The 18,614-nt window shown below is 43.2% G+C and overlaps 1 protein-coding gene across 4 annotated transcripts in view; it reads left to right on the top strand.

The window, feature by feature from the left end:
* ASB5 (ankyrin repeat and SOCS box containing 5) overlaps window positions 1-18,614 on the top strand; it is a 50,534-nt gene that overhangs the window by 31,239 nt on the left and 681 nt on the right. For 3 of the 4 annotated variants that reach the window (XM_072775855.1, XM_072775857.1, XM_072775856.1), the window contains 5 exons: window positions 11,551-11,630; window positions 14,012-14,119; window positions 15,021-15,171; window positions 15,336-15,470; window positions 17,821-18,012. In XM_072775855.1, coding sequence (XP_072631956.1) covers window positions 11,551-11,630; window positions 14,012-14,119; window positions 15,021-15,171; window positions 15,336-15,470; window positions 17,821-18,012 — 666 coding nt within the window. Of the gene's footprint in view, window positions 1-6,448; window positions 6,588-11,550; window positions 11,631-14,011; window positions 14,120-15,020; window positions 15,172-15,335; window positions 15,471-17,820; window positions 18,013-18,614 lie in introns of those variants that run through there. The other variant, XM_072775858.1, reaches the window with a different exon arrangement.

Below are 18,614 nucleotides of genomic sequence, written 5' to 3'. Positions count from 1 at the left end.
ATCGAAATTTTAAGACTTTACCCTAGGCAGATAATTAGACATATTCACAAAAATAAGAAATAATATTAATTCCTCAAACCAAAAGCCACCTGGACATCATTGAATAGGGGACTAACTAAATAATTAATGATATACCAATACGACAACATACGTATCATAATCATTTAAAATCTCATAGAATGGTATTTTATGATATGAAATGATTACCGTGTGCTATCTGTAAATGAAAACAAAAGGTTAAAAGCAATCTGAATAATGTGGTTGCATCTTGATTAAAACTGTGTTTTTAGAAGCAAGTTGGGAAGGATTTACAACAAAATGTAATGGTTATATTTGCAGAATATCATGATTTTTTTTTGTTTTACATGTTTATTGTCCTATTTAAAGGCCCACTCATAACTGGATAAGACAATACAGTGATTGTTGCTGTATTGCTGTATTGTTGCTACTATTTCAAATATTCATATTATTTTATGAAAATGTAAACAACAATTCCACAGTTCTTTTCAGTTTTAGAAGGTAACTTTGAATTTGCTTAGTTTATTTTTTAGTATTTGTTATGGACCTCTTATGGATCAATAGCCCATTAGTTACACTCTGTGCTCTGGGGTTGAAGATAGAATATTACCTGATAAAGTTTCACTGAATATTCCAAAGGACTGAATTTGCTTCCTGGCTTTTTCAGTTACTGATTTTAACCTGAGGCAAAGCATTTAATCTCTGTCTTAGTCTTCTTGGGCCACCATAACAAAATGCCATAGACTGGGTGGCTTAAACAATAGGAATTAATTTTGTCCCACTTTTAGAGGCTTACAGTCCAAGAACAAAGTGCCTACAGAGTCAGGTTTTGGTGAGAGAGCTCTCTTCCTGGCTTGTGGATAGCCACCTTCTCACTGTATGCTCATATGGCCTCTTCTTGGCACGTGTTTGGGGAGAAAGAGCTCTCTTTCTTTCTCTTGTTGTAAGTCCTCCAACTCTACCAGATTAGGGCCCTGTCCTCATGATGTTGCTAAACCTTAATTACCTCCTAAAAGCTGAATCTCCAAATATAGTCACACTGGATGTTAAGGGTTCAACATAGGAATTTGTTGGAGGACAAAATAATCTTATCTTAGTCCACTTGTGCTCCTATAACAAAATACCACTGAGTGGGCCGCTATAAACAACTTTATTTTTCACAGCTCTGGAGGCTGGAAGTCTAGGATCAAGGTGCCAGCAGGGTCATGTTCTGATGAGGGCCCTCTTCCTGGCTTATGGCTGGCACCTTCTCACTGTCTCTTCCCATGATGGAGGAGCTGGGATCTCTCCAGAGCCACTTTTATAAGGACACTAATCCCATGCATGCGGACTCCACTCTTCCTGCTTACATACCTCTCGAAGGCCCCACCTCCTAATATCATCACCCTGGACACGAGGACTTCAGTACATTAATTTTAGGCGGGCACAATTCAGCCCACAACACTGAATCTCAACACAATAGAAATAACAGTCAGGGTTCTATTAAGCACATAATTTGGGTCAAACTCTTCTCACACAGGCCCATTTAACCCACTGAAGAACTAGAAAATGTAGATATCATTGCCCCATTTTATAGATGATTTAGCAACTGAAACTCACCAAGTTGCAATAGCAAATACATGATAGTCAGATGTCCCATCCAGAGCTGCCCTCCTCCACAGCCCATTTTGAACCCCACTATCCAGCCCCACATGACCGCTCAGACAGAGTTCTTAGGAACATGAGCATGATGATAGCTGAGGAAGCAGGAGGAGCCCACTATGGCCCAGTGCTGATTGAGACCCTGATTTCAGAAAATCCAGGTTTGCAGTCAGTCCTGGCAACACAGGAAGACCACACAGCTGACAGGCTCACTCCTAAGGAGTCAGGGAGAAAACTTCTGAGCTGGGCTCTACGAGGAGGTCAGGAAAAAGCCAATCTAGTTTAATAAGAAAGAATCCGACCTTGAAGATTGTCAGACCATCTTTGAAAGAGGACAGCTTTCTTTAACTTCCAAATTAAATCTGGCCTCAAGCTCTCATCTCTTAGGCTGACTTGGAACTTTATCTTTTTAATAATTTCCCCTCCTCTTCTCCTCTTCAACTTTGTGCAGAGGTGGGAGCTGAATGCTAGTGAGTAGGGAGGTGCACCAACCCCATCAATCCACAGGCTTCCTGCTGAGGAACCTGCTGGCCAAACCCATTTATCCCTTGAAACAAGTTGTGCAAATTTGGGCCTGATGTCAAACTTTAGGCATGCAATATTGTCCTGCAGATGGGGACCTCTCCTCCAGTCCTATCACTTCTCTCATGTGGCCAAAGAGTGGACTTAGACTCCTGCTGGCCTCGTGGACTGGCATTTAAAACCCTGTCTAGTGCTCTCGGCCTCTCCCTCCCTCCCTGAGTTCCTTTGCCCCTCTTCTCTCACACTTCCTCCTGCCTCTTTGTCCTTCTCTTGGCTGTCTTCTCACCCTACCAAGGTAACTTGCCCCAAACCGGCATGGAGCTCTCCCCATAAGGGAAGCTATCTTCAAGCCACTTCTGCTGTTTGGACTTCTTCAGGCACTGTGAGCAAAGTAGGTAAACCAGCAAAGCAGATATACCCAAGAAATTACTCTGCAACGAAAGAATGAGAGTCGAGGGGCTCCTGGGTGGTGCAGTCAGTTGAGCCATGGACTCTTGGCTTCTGCTCAGGTCATGATCTCCAGGTGGTGAAATCCAGCCCCCAATGGGACTCTGTGCCCAGTGGGGAGTCTGCTTGAGATTCTCTCTCCCTCTGCCTCTTCCCCACTGTGCTCGCTGAGCTCTCTATCTCTAAAATAAGTAAAAAAAAAATTTTTAAAGAGAATCGAGCAGGGGGAAGATGATATGAAAAAAAACAAAATTGGGGGAACATGTACAACAGTCCAGTTTAATCACAGGGTATGTGAAGGCAAGTAATAAGAAATAAAAACTGAAGGTTTTTGAACAGCAAGATTGTGGAGGTGTTTTCAGTTGTGCAAGCTGAGCATGTGTGCCCAGCATGGGCCATGGTTGCTACGGAAACGGGTGCCTTTTCTAATTTTCCTAAAGGCCTGGCAGGAACTCTAGATGCTTTGGAAGTTTAATTCAGTGGCAGTGTTAAGAATGGTGGGCTAGAGATGGGTGTCAGGATGACCATTTAGGGAGACTATAGTCCAAATTGAATTCAAAAGGAAGCAGACCATACTCTAGTTTCCTCTGTGTATCTCTGGCATCTAGAAGGGTGAAAATTGCCCTAGTAGATCACCACATGTGTTTAATAAATGAATAAATAGCGGATGAATGTGAAGGGCAAGATTACCGCTTTAAGGAAATACTGTCAGGACTCACTGATGTGGAAGGCCAGAGGCTTGGCACAATGGAAGAACCAATGGATTTTGGAGCGGAGCTCCCAGGCTCTAGAGCAGCTCTACAACTCATGAGATTCTGGACATTCATTGATCAGGCGATGAACATTATTCATGTGCTAGGTCTTGGGGACACAGAAATGAACAAAATATACCAAGTCTACTTTCCAAGATCTTACGTTCTAGTGGCAGTAAGTACTCAGAAGGAAAAACAAAGCAGGGTAGAGAGAACAAAGACCAGGATAAGAGACTTTTTCATATGAGGTGGTCAAGGAAGGGCTCTCCGATAAAGTGACCGGCCAGTGTGGAGCAGAAGTCAGAGAGGAAGCCACGTGCAGGTCTCAGAAAGAAGCAGTGCAAGCAGAGGGAATAGAAGTACATCTGGTGGGTTTGAGGAGAAGCAAGGAGGCCAGTGTTGCTGATGGAAGGGGTTCCAGGTCGAGCCTGAGATCAGAGAGTTGCCTGGAGACACTTGGAGGTCATGACAGGGACTCTGGATTTTACTCTGGGTAAGAAAGGAAGCCATTGGATTCCCTCTGACATAAAAAGGGTCATTTTGGCATCTGTGGTTACAACAGACTGATGGAAGGGTACGAGTGGACACTCACACAGGCCAGTGGGCAGACTAGTAAAAGCCAGGTGAAGGTAATTGGTGGCCTGGATTAAGGTAGCAGCGGTGAAGGTTAGGAGACAGTAACCGAAGTCAGATTATATTTGAAAGGTAGGTGCGAAAGACTCACTAGGGTTTGCCTGTGGGGTGTGAGAAACAGAAGCCAAGGATTACATGCAGGTTTCTGGCCCCAGGGCACCTGGATGAGTGGAGTTGCCAGGTACTGATAGGGAGGAGGTTTAAGAGAAGCAGAGCATGTGTGGGTTTTTCTGTGTGAAGTCAAATTGCTTATTTAAATATCCAAGTGGAGAAACTGAAGAGCCAGCTGGAAATTCAAGTCTGGAACTTCAAAATGAGAGCTGGTCTGGAGATACCAATCTGGACTAACCTACATGTGGATAATATTTATATCAATGGGGCCAGAAGAGATCTCCCTACAGGTGAGTGTAGACAGATGCTAGGACTCCACTTGGGATGATGAAGGTCCATGAATGAGAATACTGGGGCGATAGTATCTATCTCTTCACAAAGAAGCACATGAGACAGTCAACACGTCTGAAGTTTCCTGGAAAATTATTGTGCTTAAATGTAAGACCACACGATGAGTGCCAGGCGACAGGGAGAATGGTATTGTTTAAAGCAGAAGAGAAGCAGAAAGAAATAACTGGTTTTGATGAGCTTGGTTTTAGAAATGTATTGAGGTGCCAGCAAAATATCGAGGGGTAAACTTTGAAATTGGCACTAAAATTGGTGGGAGAGGCCAGGGAAGTGCTCTAGACTGGAGAGTAATCCATACAGATGAGATCACTGTCCCCAAATTTTGACCATAGCCTATCTCTTTATATCTCCTACAGGTATGTAGACAAGAGGAATAAGATGAACAAAAGCCTCATAATCCTAAATAAGTTAGGTTGTCCTACTTCCTGTTTATGAGAGGTAATAAAAAGCTGATGGGGCAGATAGTTGTTTAAAATGGAATTTCAGTTGTATTGTCAGGTTTCAGACGTGTTTGGTACCATGCTAAGTACTTCGTATTCACTATAAGCCTGTGACGTGCATAGACCTATCCTTCCCCTCATGGCTAAGAAAACTAATGGTCAAGACGTTAAATCACTACAGAGTTCACATAACTAGTATCTGTGCCGGAATTTGAATTCAGATCGGTCTGAAGAGGTCCAGTGTCCTCTGTCCACAATCCCAGTGACGAGTGACAGTTCCCTGGGATGACTGGGTAGTCTCTTCCAAGAGTACATTGTTACCTGAAGAGGGTCTTAAAATCGCTTTCTCTCTTGATTTTGGATATTCATAAATATCATGGGGACTCCATTGTCTTCACTTCGTAGGAAATGTCATCTTTTTTTTTTTTTAGATCAACCCCAGCACATTTTTCACTTAGCTGTTGTTGTTTTGTTTTGTTTTTTGTTTGTTAGGGTTTTTTTTTTAATGTTTGGAGCCAGACACTATCTTCTTAGGTGATAATGAAAGGATCCTAGACCATGAACAAGAAATCAACTAGAGTAAGTTGCAGATCCATGCAACTCTCCATTAATACTGGAAGTTCCCAGGGTACAGCTGGCGGTTTCAGATCTGGACTAGATTTTTCTGAGGAAACTTTCAGAGAGGCTAGAGGAATGGAAAGAAAGGAGAGTCTCAAGCTTGGAAGAGACTGGTTTTAACAGCATGTCACTTCTTGTCAAGCATGCCCTCGTGGGTTTATGTGGCTCTATTAATGTGATTAAACAGGAAAGTACACAGTCAAGGTCGGGAAATGCCTGGTGTTTTTTAATTATTTTGTAAACCTGGGAGTAGGGATGGGTCAGATGTTGAGCGTGAAGCTTATCTGCATTTGGGGATCTTCTTTAAGCAAAATAACATGAGATTACAACAGCGTCTTAAAAACGTGCAATGGGGGGGGAGGTGCAATGGGGGGTGCAATGCGTGTTTCATTGGCTTCATGGTGCCTCCACCGCCATTAGGAAGAAGTTTGTTAATTTAATGCCTTATAAGCAAAGGGAGCTGTAAAATGCATTAACATCTGGCACTGATCCATATGTGATGATCCCATTGCTTCCCACATCTCCTTATAATTTCCTGTCTGAGATGAGTTTCCTGAATTTCCTATTTTGGGACCAACTGAGGAAAGTGGGTGTGACCCAAACTCAGAGAGCCCTCTGCACCACTGCAAGGTTAGCCCTGGAGTGAGTTTACATCCTACTGCTGTGCCTGGGAAGGGGAGCCAGGAAAAATTTTTTTCTCTAAAAAGGAAATTGGTTTCATCATAGCCATGGGCAGAGATCTAATTGTAATACTTTGATTTTATTGCAAGGCACACACTGTACAGAAAAAAATAAGTTAGGATAAGCAATTTGTCAAAGAGGAATGATCAACCAGAAAAAGCAGTTTGGGAAGTGAGGTTTTTCCCAAGCTGTTTTTGGTTTTGGAGGTGAAAGGTCATGTTACAAAGAGCTTAGAGCTCCCTAAGATGGCCGAATGGAACTAGCAAATGACAAGTGATTTTTTTTAATGCTTATAAAAATTTAAAAAAAAAAGATATGAGTCGGATTTACCTCAACAGTGGCTGGCTTGAAGTGCCCTGGGGAGATGGTGATTTAGGTATGGTATAGACCCTTACCAAACTGGATTATTATCTAAGAAAGTAAATGTTTTTGCTCTTGCAACACAATGTTTACAGAACAGGGCAGGCGCTCTCCCTGTGAATTCTATATCAGATGTCTGGGGGCTGATGGTGTTTCTAAATATAGTCCAGTCACCCTCTTGGGGAGCCACAGGGAGGCCTTCACAGTAGGCATTCGATTCGTGTGGGGAAAGTTACAGGTGTTTTGTAAAACAAGTGTCATGCTGAATAACTTTATCCGGGAGAGTTAAATTGGACATTTTAAAAATCATAGCTACCCAGTTCCAGTCTGGCAAGATTGTAAAGTCACTGAACTGCTGTCTATGAAGATATGTTTGATTTTGCTTGGTTTCAAGAAAGCTTATAAATCTTTTTAACGTAAAGCATACCCATATGGAAAGGTAAGATATTTTGTATTGAACACATTGTTAATAGAAATTTGCAGTTGCCGAATTTCAGATTGCGAAGGCAAGAAATAAGGAGGGGTGGAGACTTACTTTAAAATGGGAACTGGAATATGATCTCGTATCCTTTGATTCTCACATGTTACCGGATTACTTTCAGAGATTCTTCTACGGCGGCATGACAAGGAAGCCAGTGAGGTGGGGTTGCTTGGGAGTTAAGTAAGCAGAGTTCAAACAAACACAAAACTTTTTGCATTGAGTCCATGCATGTCCTATAAGTCAATAGATGGACGAATCTTTATTTCCTATAGATTTCTTGGGAAAGAAGAAAAATGCAGCAGCAGATGTTGATTGTTGGCTTCAGTGCATTGATAAATATTTCAGTTGCTTTATTTGGTTTAAACAAACGGATAGCACTGAAAATTATTTTAGTCAATAGATGCTGTTATTTATGGTTTGAGTTTCTCTAGTTTGGGAGAAAAATGATTGTTCCCTAGGATTCATATTAGAATCTCCCCTATTTACCAGTTTGTTTAGCAAAAAATACTAGTTGGTTCTTTATTGTGCATTTCGAGAGCTGGCCCTTTACCTGCTTTATCCCCTTCTCAATCCCATCTCATGGTTGATGGCGCTTGTCTCATTTTTTGAGGAAACTGAATCTCGGACAAGTTAGGTGACTTCATGGAAGCCACTGTCCTAAAATGGGAGGCAAATCCTAGCCTGTCTGGCCACTCAGTCTTTTTCCTTCTGAGCTTGTGGACTCTGGCCCCATAAACTCCTCCCTTCATTCTCCAGCTCCCTGCGCCTCTTCTTGAAAGAAGAATGACTGGCAGCAGGGGGCCCATGCAGGTGTGCAGAGCTGAGCCCATCCCAGGAAATACCAGGGCAGCTAACTCTCATTCCACTCTCTCCCTGCCTGATGGGCCAAGGGATTCCTCATCCAACACTGCCTACTTCCAGTGGTTTCCTCACTGACACCCACCCACACTTTGCTGCAGATGGCCATGACATTAACTCCCTTGTCGTGCCATTGGAGGTCATGTTAATAGAAAGACTAGCAAAGACACATAGGTAAAATCTGGCTTCAGCCTTTTTTCTCCTCACCGTAATAGACCTAAGTCTTGGTGATAAAGAAAATGGCAGTGGGACAGGAAGCTGGGGACCGTCTTGACCAGAAGCATGGCAGTTGGGGTTTGGGGCACTACATTCAAATACTTACGTCTCTTTATTTTGGTCCTTCTGTGGCCTGTTGTCTCAATGACCTTTTTCCTTTTTTGTTTCCTTTCTTTTGTGAAGCAAGCCATGCTGAAATTACTCAGACATCTAACACCATCATTTTGATGCGCAAACACATTAGTATGGAGAGAGGAGTATCACGTTTTCATCAGCGGCAAATACTGTTAGCTTTGCTGCCCATTAAAGGTCTTCATAAAAATGCTAGATAGAAACAAGCCCAAGTGAATCCAGAAGACCATCTCTCTGAGCTTTTCCCAATCCCAGCATCTGGTTAATTGCCCTTTAGCTGGTGGCAGCGAAAGAACAGCAATAATGATTCTGCATCGTGTAATTCAACATACGTCTTTTAGAGCTACATTAGGGAAATGAAATTTATGAAGCCATTATACAGGGGGAAAAATATGATCATTATAAACACTATAAATAAATAAATAAATAAATAAATAAATAAATACTACAAACGATTACTTAAACTCCTATATTTAAGCCTTGGTTACTTTATCAATTTACTACCGTGCTGCTGAGTAAGCCGAACTTAGTGGTTTTGCATATGTGATCTCTTTGGAAAGCTAATGCTATAATTTTCTTATGTGAGCATTCACAATAAAATTGATATTATGTTCTGAAGTCCTCCAGAATTTCACTCTGCAATGAAGTTGCTTCCTTTAATGATGAAACAAGCAGGTGTATGTGATTTTTAAAGCATCAAATTTCATCTTAGAAGCTGACACCGGAAACATAGCTGTTCCCTTAAATAATATCATTTATTTTGGTGCCTTTTACACTTTATTCAGTAAGAACTAATGCTCCAATTTATTAAGAACCGTTGCTTTGGTGCCAAACTTGGCTCTGTCGACAAATGTTTTTTGGTGTGCATTATTTCAATTCTCCTCTTAATACGTAATAGGGGTGTCGCCTACTAGAAACAAAGATTATCCCAGAGCTAATAACAGTAGCTCTTCTTCCAGTTGACAGCTCAAAGAATTGGATGTTTGGCTTGCTGATCCTCTTAAATAAGCAAGAAATTATGCTGGATGGAAAGAAAACCAGTGCAGTGTCATAACTAGGAGGACCAGCTGTAGTTAGAGTACGTGACTCTCCTTAAATGATAGAACCAATAATCGTATACATTCAAGCGAGGGTGAGAAGGAAGTGAGAGAATGCACACAGCGCTTGCACGCCCGTCGTGCACCTAGTCCTCACTATTCGGCATCAGCTACAGGTACCGTTCCTGGCAAATCCAGAGTCAGTAGAGAAAAAGCTCTGGCCTCTGCCCTTAGGATTTGTACCTTCGATAATATCTCATAATATCCCTGGATGTAAGACGAGGTGGCTGATTGGCAGTTGACTTCTGGCCTCTCCACCCAGTTCACTTGGTCATTTCATTAACCGTGTGGTATGCGTGTGACCCACATTTTATTCATGGAATTGCTTGGACCTCACTTTCACGGTGTTTGGGCAAAGTTCTTCAGTAAGACCACAGTGTAGAAGCCTAGGGGTACGTGTAGACTTTTTCGAAGGTATGAACAAGCAGGGGTAGTGAAGTGGTCTCTAAAGTACAATTCCTTACTACGTGTCCCCTGCTTTTCCTGACCCATTTAAGAAGCTTTGGACAAAAATGCTTTTCATGAAATTCACATTTCTAACGGCTAAGTGGCTTTATTTACATTGCACTTGGCTGATCAGCAGGGCTTTGAAAAATTAGTTGTATTTATTGTATCCCATGGATCCAAAATAGAAAGAGGTAGTAGATAAGAAGAGAGACACTAGCAAACATGATCCCGTTACGGTGGGAAGATTTTCTCCTTAGTCAGCATTGCTTCCATTTATCAGCCACGGATACCCTTTAAACTAATGTTTTTCTGATTCGCATAGTCTGCATGTTTAATCACATTAAAAGCCTCCAACATGATCTCTCATGTCCCTTAAATAGACTCAACAATGCTGATCCTGTTTAAATTACAAGAAAATCACTGTGCAGCAGCCCAGGATCGTGGGGAGCCTCCTGGGCAGGCCTCAGGAGGGCAGGCGCCAGGGAGGGGTGCGGGAGGCAGTGAGGAGGGGGGCGCGGCCAGTCAGGGCCTTTTTCAGCCGGGCCGGGCTGGGGCGTGCAGTGCCAGGACGCACTGACCACTGGCTTGTGGGGACAGGGAGCCCGGGAGCTTTTCGGTACCGTTTCCAACACCGACGACAGTCTGCTCCTCCCAGCCTTGACACCTCCTTCCTTCCTTCCTTCCTTCCTTCCTTTCCTTTCTTTTTCTTTCTTTCTTTCTTTCTTTCTTTCTTTCTTTCTTTCTTTCTTTCTTTCTTTCTTTCTTTCTTTCTTTCTTTCTTTCTGTCTTTTCTTTCTTCTTTCTTTCTTTCTTCTTCCTTTCTTTCTGAGATTTTATTTATTTGATAGTGACAGAGATAGCACAAGTAAGAGAGGAGAGAAGCAGGCTTCCCCGTGAGCAGGGACCCCCACCCAATGAGGAGCTCCATCCGAGCACCCTGAGATCAGGGCCTGAGCCGAAGGCAGATCCTTGACCGACTGAGCCACCCAGGTGCCTGACACCCCCTTTTCTAGGGTTATCCCAGCTTGTTTCACCATTCAGGACTTAGGAAACCTCATAATTAATTAATTATTAAATATTAATTAGTTAGTTAATAATTAAGCAACCTGTTGCAGCACCTGTAGGGCTCAGGGCAAACTGTCAGGGCAGGGCAGGGTGAGGGTACAGAGGGGAGACAGCGGGTTGGGCATGGGACGTGGAGGGTGCATGTGCAGCTGCTCCCCCTGCTGCAGGTGCCACACACATACAAAGGGTTTTCTCCGGGTTCTGTTTGAAAAACCATGACACACATTTTTGTGGCCAATCTAGGGACCTTAATCCCCCTCTTCTTTGGAGACCTGTTGAGGAGGTACGGCAGTTCTGGGATAGGTCGGTTCCAGAAGATGCCCTGTAGCCTCGTGTGTTGGAAAGTGCCAGTCAGGTCCCTGCAGGCGGGAATTAGATTGTCCATGCTCTCTGGGGCAGGTGTCTTGGCCACCAGGTCGGGGTCTCTGGGGCAGGTGTCTCAGCCACCGTGTCGGGGTCTCCGAGGCAGGGGTCTTGGCCACCGCATCGGGGTCTCCGAGGCAGGGGTCTTGGTCATGGCATCGAGGTCTCCACGGCAGGTGTCTTGGCCACTGTGTCGGGGTCTTCACGGCAGGTGTCTCGGCCACCAGGTCGAGCTCGGCGTCACAAGAGCCAGTCGGTCACATCCCTCTTAGGGGCAAGGCCAATGACTCACGCACCTTGTCTTCTGTCCTCCCCGCCAGGCTCCTGGGCCGACCGGTCCCCGCTCCACGAGGCAGCGAGTCAAGGCCGCCTGCTCGCCCTGCGGACGCTGCTGTCACAGGTAAGGTAGCACCGTGGGCTGAATGCGCCCCTCCCCGCCACCAGGACAGGAACGTTCAACAGTAATCGACTCCAAAATAAATAAAGCGGCCTCCTAAATGTCACCGGTTCTTTTTCGTCTTAACCCCCATATCAGGTCCCTGGTTTCCATTTATCTTCGAAATTTCCTTATACATATTTTGGTAGAGCCTCATGCCTTAATATTTCAAGCTTCTCGGGGCGCCTGCGGGGCTCAGCAGTTGAGCCTCTGCCTCTGCTCCGGGGGTGACCTTGGGGTCCCAGGATCGAGGCCCATGTCGGGCTCCCCGCAGGGAGCCTGCTTCTCCCTCGGCCTGTGTCCCTGCCTCTCTCTCTCTGTCTCTCAGGAATAAATAAAATCTTTTTAAAAATATTCCAAGCTGCTCATACGGTATAGTTGTTCACGGGTAGACACGTTTCAGCCAGAAGTCATGGGCTGTACGGATTATGCGTTAAGCCCTTCAGATGTGCCTGGCTCCACGGTGTGTGCAGCTGATTGCAAAGGAAGTTTGAGTCATGCAATATCCAAGAGGCCCCATCAGAGCAGATGCCTAAGCAATCTTTTGTACATGAAGCTGTAGCCCGGGGTGGACTCGACGGAGGGGTCATCCCCCCACCCGCCTGCTCCCCAGCCCCATCGGAGGGAAGAGGGAAAGTGGGGACTCCTTACTGAAACAGAAAGTACTCTGGCCTGGCCTGTGCATTTGTGAAATTTTCCAGCGTGACTCAAATGTAGAGCGAGATCTGGAAGTCACTGACCACGTGCTTCCCAGTGTCAGGGAGAAAGGGGTGCTCTCAGGTGGCCGAGAGGCAGGGGGGGTGGCCTTGCCCAGTGCACACAGCTCGGCGCCGGGACTCGGGGCACAGAGAGTCCAGGCTGGTACTTACTGCGAATCACAACCTCTCCGAGCTTCATCTTCTTACCCATCGAGGGAGCATGTGGGACCAGGTGTCCTTTAGGGCTGTCCAGTTCCATCCTCACCGTGTGACCATTTGGTTTGCATCATCACTTGATGGGGGGAGAAAAAAACACCTGCAAAAAAATGTCAGTAAATTTCTAAAGGTCACCCCTCCCTCCCCCTCGAAACGGTCATGTAGAGCTTCCTTAGGATATTTGTCGACAGGTGGCTCATATCCACTGACACGCCTGCCAGGAAGAGTCAGCGGCCCCCAAAGCCCCAGGGTGAAAGGGAATGGGGACCTTCCCACCCACTCTGCCACCTGGTCACCCCCACGTGCAGCGGTGAGGAATTGGCTCCCCCAGTCTGACTGAATGACTGGACCATTCAAAATCTTTGAAAGGGGAACTTGAGAGAACTAAAAAGTTGCCACCTGCTAGTGGCAAAGATTTGGGCTGGTTATTTTCTTGCCTTCATTTTAAGAATCCTGGCGACCATGCTGGCATAACAGACCGTGGTGTTCCTTAATACTCTCCAGGGATCTGGCCACAAAACCCTCCTACTAGGGTGCTCAGCATGATTGTCAAGAGACAGTGAGTCATCAAAAATGGCAGGAAGGCAAAGACTCTCATGTCTCCATAATATTTCATTATTTTAGTCTGATATCAGTGGTTTCATGGAGTAAAGATGTTTAAAGTGTTTACTTGGTTTTGATTGGATAGTGAAGTACAGGGGCACACGCTCCATATGCTCCACACCGTAGCAGTAATCGCTTTACATGCATCGTGTCCTTTAATCCTCATGATAACCCTAAAATTTAGAGGTTAATGTACTCATCCAAATTAAAATAATTACTTTATTGTGTAACAGGGCTTCCAACCCAAGTGTAACTGACTTCATAATCGGAGCTCTGAACCACTAGTATAGACCTTTGTCACTCCTATCCAGCGACAGAAAGTCACAAAGCAGCTTCTTACAATTTATTTATTTATTTATTTATTTATTTATTTTGTTTTACATTATTTTTTTTTTTTTTCTTTTAGCTTCCTACAATTTAGAGTGTTTTTTTTTTCCCCCAGTCTGGACTAACCTCTAATTAGCCCCAATCAAAACAAGTGAGCCAGCCTATAAACAGTCTTGAGTTCTACAAAAGAAAAAACAAAGCAACAATAACAATTGAAACAACTCATAAAGACCAAAGAAAGTTAAGGAAGCAGAACTTAAAATATTCAGAATCTCATAAACAAAATGCTTAAGGCGCTATGGGGTTTAGATATGGTGGTGGTGTAAGAATGAGGAGTTTCGACAACTGATTGACTCTGGCATCTGAACTGGCCCCTCCTGTTAAACTTGAACCCGATTTCCTCAGAGTCTTTGATCTCACATGTCACTTTCAATGACATTTATAAAGATGATTTCACATAACTTTTTGCTCATCTTTCAAAATTATTCATGTCATATTTAGGGTTATAATGTAAATGCAGTGACCATAGACCACATCACCCCATTGCACGAAGCCTGCCTCGGAGACCACGTGGCCTGTGCCAGAACTCTACTGGAAGCTGGAGCTAATGTAGGTACCTGTTAAAACCATCAGGGGATCCCTGGGTGGCTTAGTGGTTTGGTGCCTGCCTTTGGCCCGGGACCCAATCCTGGAGTCCCGGGATCGAGTCCCGCGTCGGGCTCCCTGCATGGAGCCTGCTTCTCCCTCTGCCTGTGTCTCTGCCTGTCTCTCTCTATCATGAATAAATAAATAAATAAAAATCTTAAAAAAAAAAAAACATTCATCATTGAATCACCTCTACTAAGAGAATTGAACAAAGTTCTCCTTTCACTTTTCTTTCCTTCTTAGTTGTTTTCAAAAATAGTGGAATAAAAAAATCACATTGCTCCGGTCCTCTCAAGGCTCTCTAAGAAGGATTTCCCAATCATTGCAAAATGGGTAGCATGCTGCATAGTAACGTAGAACATTCTGTTAGTTCTTGCCTGCTTTCATGATTCTAAACAGCAACAGGTGGACCTGTTAGGTTTTCCCGTCTTTTGGATGATTTCCTTTAGATGAATCCTCAGAGAGAGAATTTCCAATTTCACTGATTTCCGTCGCCACCCACAAGACAACCTACCTCATCACAAACTTTTGTCAACATTACATTTGCGGATTGTTTTTCCCAATTGCAAGGCACCTAACCATTGAATTCGTTTTTGTGTATTTGATTCTTGAGTATGTATTTATTGTCATGACATCTGCTAGCTGTATGCCCACTCTTGCAAATTACCTACCACATTGTGTTTCTGTTTACCTCTTGGCCTTTAAAAGCTTTGCTTACTGATGTGTATGAGCTAAATATATGCTGTCATATTTACTGCACACGGTTTCCCAAGGATTTCTGGTGGGTCGTATAACTTTTCTGAAATGCCCTGCGTCCAATCACGTAGGACTCTGAGTCTCATTCTTGAATTTTGGTTTGGTGTAGGTAAACGCAATCACAATAGATGGTGTGACTCCGTTATTCAATGCATGCTCACAAGGCAGTGCCAGCTGCACAGAACTTCTCTTGGAATATGGTGCCAAACCCCAGCTGGAGTCCTGTCTTCCTTCTCCCACACACGAGGCCGCCAGCAAAGGTAACTTAGTTCTCCGGTTACGTGACAAGGGGAGAAAGTCCCTTTAGCAGCATGCAGTGTTCCATCTTTCTTTCAATGAGTCACCGCAGGGGACCAGCACGAGGTCAGGTGCCAGGGGATGGGCGTTGAAGAAAAGTAAACTGATCTCTACTTTGTGTTGGCAGGTCATCATGAATGCCTAGAAATACTGATATCCTGGGGCATAGATGTTGATCAAGACATTCCTCACTTGGGAACTCCTCTGTATGTAGCTTGTCTGTCCCAGCAATTCCACTGCGTCCGGAAGCTTCTTTATGCTGGTAATTTTCTCCAAAACATCTCTCATTCTGTCCATCCACATAAGCAACTATTCAGAATTCTATGGATTTCTCTAAATAATCGGTATATCTCATTGTGAAAAATGTTCTTGGGGCACCTGGGTGGCTCAGTCGGTTAAGCATCCAACTCTGGATCCCTTGATCCCAGCTCAGTTTTTGATCTCAGAGTCGTGAGTTCAAGCCCTGCATTGGGCTCCACGTTGGAGCCACGTGGCTCCACGTTGGAAAAACACATGTTCTTATTCTCAGCATCGTTGCATGTAAATCTATAACCAAGAATAAAAGCTGGGTTCTTGGTAATTCTACTTCACCCCACAGTCCCAAAGCCCTACTGATAAAGGTCATAAAATTTAAAAGCTCAAGGTTGAATGTTGCCAGATATGTATCTATCCATGAATAGATCCACCAAAGGAAGTTTTAGGGGTAGTAACCACCTAGATACCTTATCTTGTCCCAATCAAGATCAAGTTCTTGTGGGATCTTGTCCCACAAGAACTCACGCGCTTTCCCAGACTTTGTCCTGCCCTGTTTACCTAAAAAGACTTAATAGTTTTTCCTCTTACTTGAAACAAAGCAGGTCCTCATGGTTCAGCTTTAGCCTCCTGAGAAACGTGTCCTAATCTTTTGAGACCATAGAGGCGTCTCCCTCTATAGGAATGAGACCTCTTTTAAGGATTATGTCCATCCCCCCACCTCCTTTCCTACCACAGTGTCTCTCATGTGGTAGGTGCCTAAAATATCTGTAAAGTGAATGAATGGAATTCCGTGCTCTCCACTGTTTCTGCAATCATCGGGCCTCTGACATATAGTTTTAATAACCCCTGTGTGTGTGATTCACATTATCTTAGCTAAATTATAAGCTCCTTGTAGGCAGTTCTGCTCTGCTAATAATCGTTGGCACATTGTTATTTTCTGGCTGTGATCTCCCATGAATTCATAGAACTATTTGTAGAACTTTAACACCTTTTTTCTTTTACTTTGCTATGAATATTATTCTTTCCAGCCAATATTTTATGTGGGGTAAAAAAGATACTGAGAAAGTGCTGCTAATGATTGTGGATTGATTGTTATTATCAGGCTCTGTTCTCCCATAAAATTGACATCAGCCACAGAGTTTATGCTATCTCTGTGGAGATTTTGTTATAGACTATCATTCTTTCACTAAACATTTTATATTTGTTAAAAAGTATGAAAACATTACATTTATTGAAATTTGAAAGTAGCAGGAAGGCCTAAAGGGACTCTTAAAATGTACAGCTTCTCGTAAACATCATTAGTTTTATTGATAGTCTCAGAAAACAGAGTTGAAAAGGACTTGTGCATTTTTTACTGATAGATATTTCTCAGTGTCGTAACCACTTATGTACTAGAAAATGAAATTATTATTCTTTCCAGTATTATACAGTATTTATTCATTGCATTCATTGAACGACCATCATGTGCCAGGGCTCGCACTAAGATACAATAACTATACAATAAATAATTTAACAGGTAAGATTTTTTTAATGTAAGATTAAAACAATTACTTTGCATGTAGAAATACAATGCGCTGGTATACTTAAGAGGCCCAATGCCTTTATCTATTTATTGACTCACGCTATATGAGTGAGAAGTGACAGGAAAATCTATATTCATGTTACCTAAATGGCTCACATGTCTAGATTCATGAGTTTTCCAGGAAACAAAAAGAATTCTGTTGCCTTGGGACACTCCGGGCGGCTCAGCGGTTGAGCATCTGACTTCAGCGCAGGGGGTGACCCCAGGGTCTGGGGATCGGGGATCGAGTCCCGCATCAGGCTCCCTACAGGGAGCCTCCTTCTCCCTCTGCCTGTGTCTCTGCCTCTCATGAATAAATAAATAAAAATCTTAAAAAGAAAAAGAACTATTGTCTTAAATGAAACGAAGAAGAGCAACCAGCTCTTGAATAATCCTAAGAAATCTCAATCATGATGAAAAAGATAGAAGCGAACCTGATTATGTTCTGTTTATTTATTTATTTATTTTTTATGTTCTGTTTATAATACTAGTTAATATGATTACTTTGGGGACTTGAAAAATTTTTTAAATATTTTGTATTATGGGATCCTTCAAACATAGAGAAAAAATATTAGAGAACATAAGCATGTGCATTATCTACTCAGATGTACCAACTTTTAAGATTTAATATCTGGAGAGAGAGAGAAAGAGAGAGCGAGAGAGAGAGGGAAATAACTCATGACAGAAGGAGGTGAGGTCCTCTTGCTGTTACACCTTTCTACCAGCTCTGAGGTAGCTGACTGACCGGCCTAACAGTTTTTGTTTGTCTTTATCACCATTCCTTATTTATATGTAGGTGCTGATGTACAAAAAGGCAAGTACTGGGACACTCCCTTACATGCTGCTGCCCAGCAGTCCAGCACGGAGGTTGTAAACTTGCTGCTAGAATTTGGAGCAGATATCAATGCCAAGAACACAGAGCTCCTGCGACCTGTAGATGTAGCTACTTCTAGCAGTTTGGTGGAACGATTATTGCTTCAACATGAAGGTAAGTAAGAGTACGGGGGCATTTAAAAACACAAAAACACATTTGCCTGAAATGGATGAGACTGAGAAACGTTTTGCTGGCATGCAGAATGATGATGGTGCAACATTGAAAATACTTTGTGTGAAAGCAGATCATTTTTTTTTAAGCAGATCATTTTTTGACTTAGGTTCTACCTATAAAGAAGATGTCACAAAAAAAAAAGATGTCACAATGACCTTCATTTTCCTTTTTTTTTTCCCATCTTACCTGAACATTGTATTTTTAGAGGCATATTTATATCTTGGAGGGATATATCTCTTTAAAGAGATAGAGGAGGAGCAGACTCCCCTCTGAGCAGGGAGCCTGGGAGGGGGAAGGGGGGGGATCATGACCTGAGCTGAAGTCAGATGCTTACCTGAGCCACCCAGGCACCCCAATAAATAAATCTTTTTTTTTTTTTTTTTGGAAAAGAACCCATATAGAATACACCACAATCATAATAAAAGCTTACAAATAACAGCAACATAAATGCTTATGCAAATAGCCCTGGTATAGTGGTCATACTACCCTACTTTGCTTCAAAGCACAGTCGTTTGTTTATGGCTTATTGCATGCATTTTACA

This window comes from Canis lupus, chromosome 15, assembly GCF_048164855.1.
Source record: "Canis lupus baileyi chromosome 15, mCanLup2.hap1, whole genome shotgun sequence".
NCBI lineage: Eukaryota > Metazoa > Chordata > Mammalia > Carnivora > Canidae > Canis > Canis lupus.
This window is presented reverse-complemented; position numbering and strand designations above follow the sequence as displayed.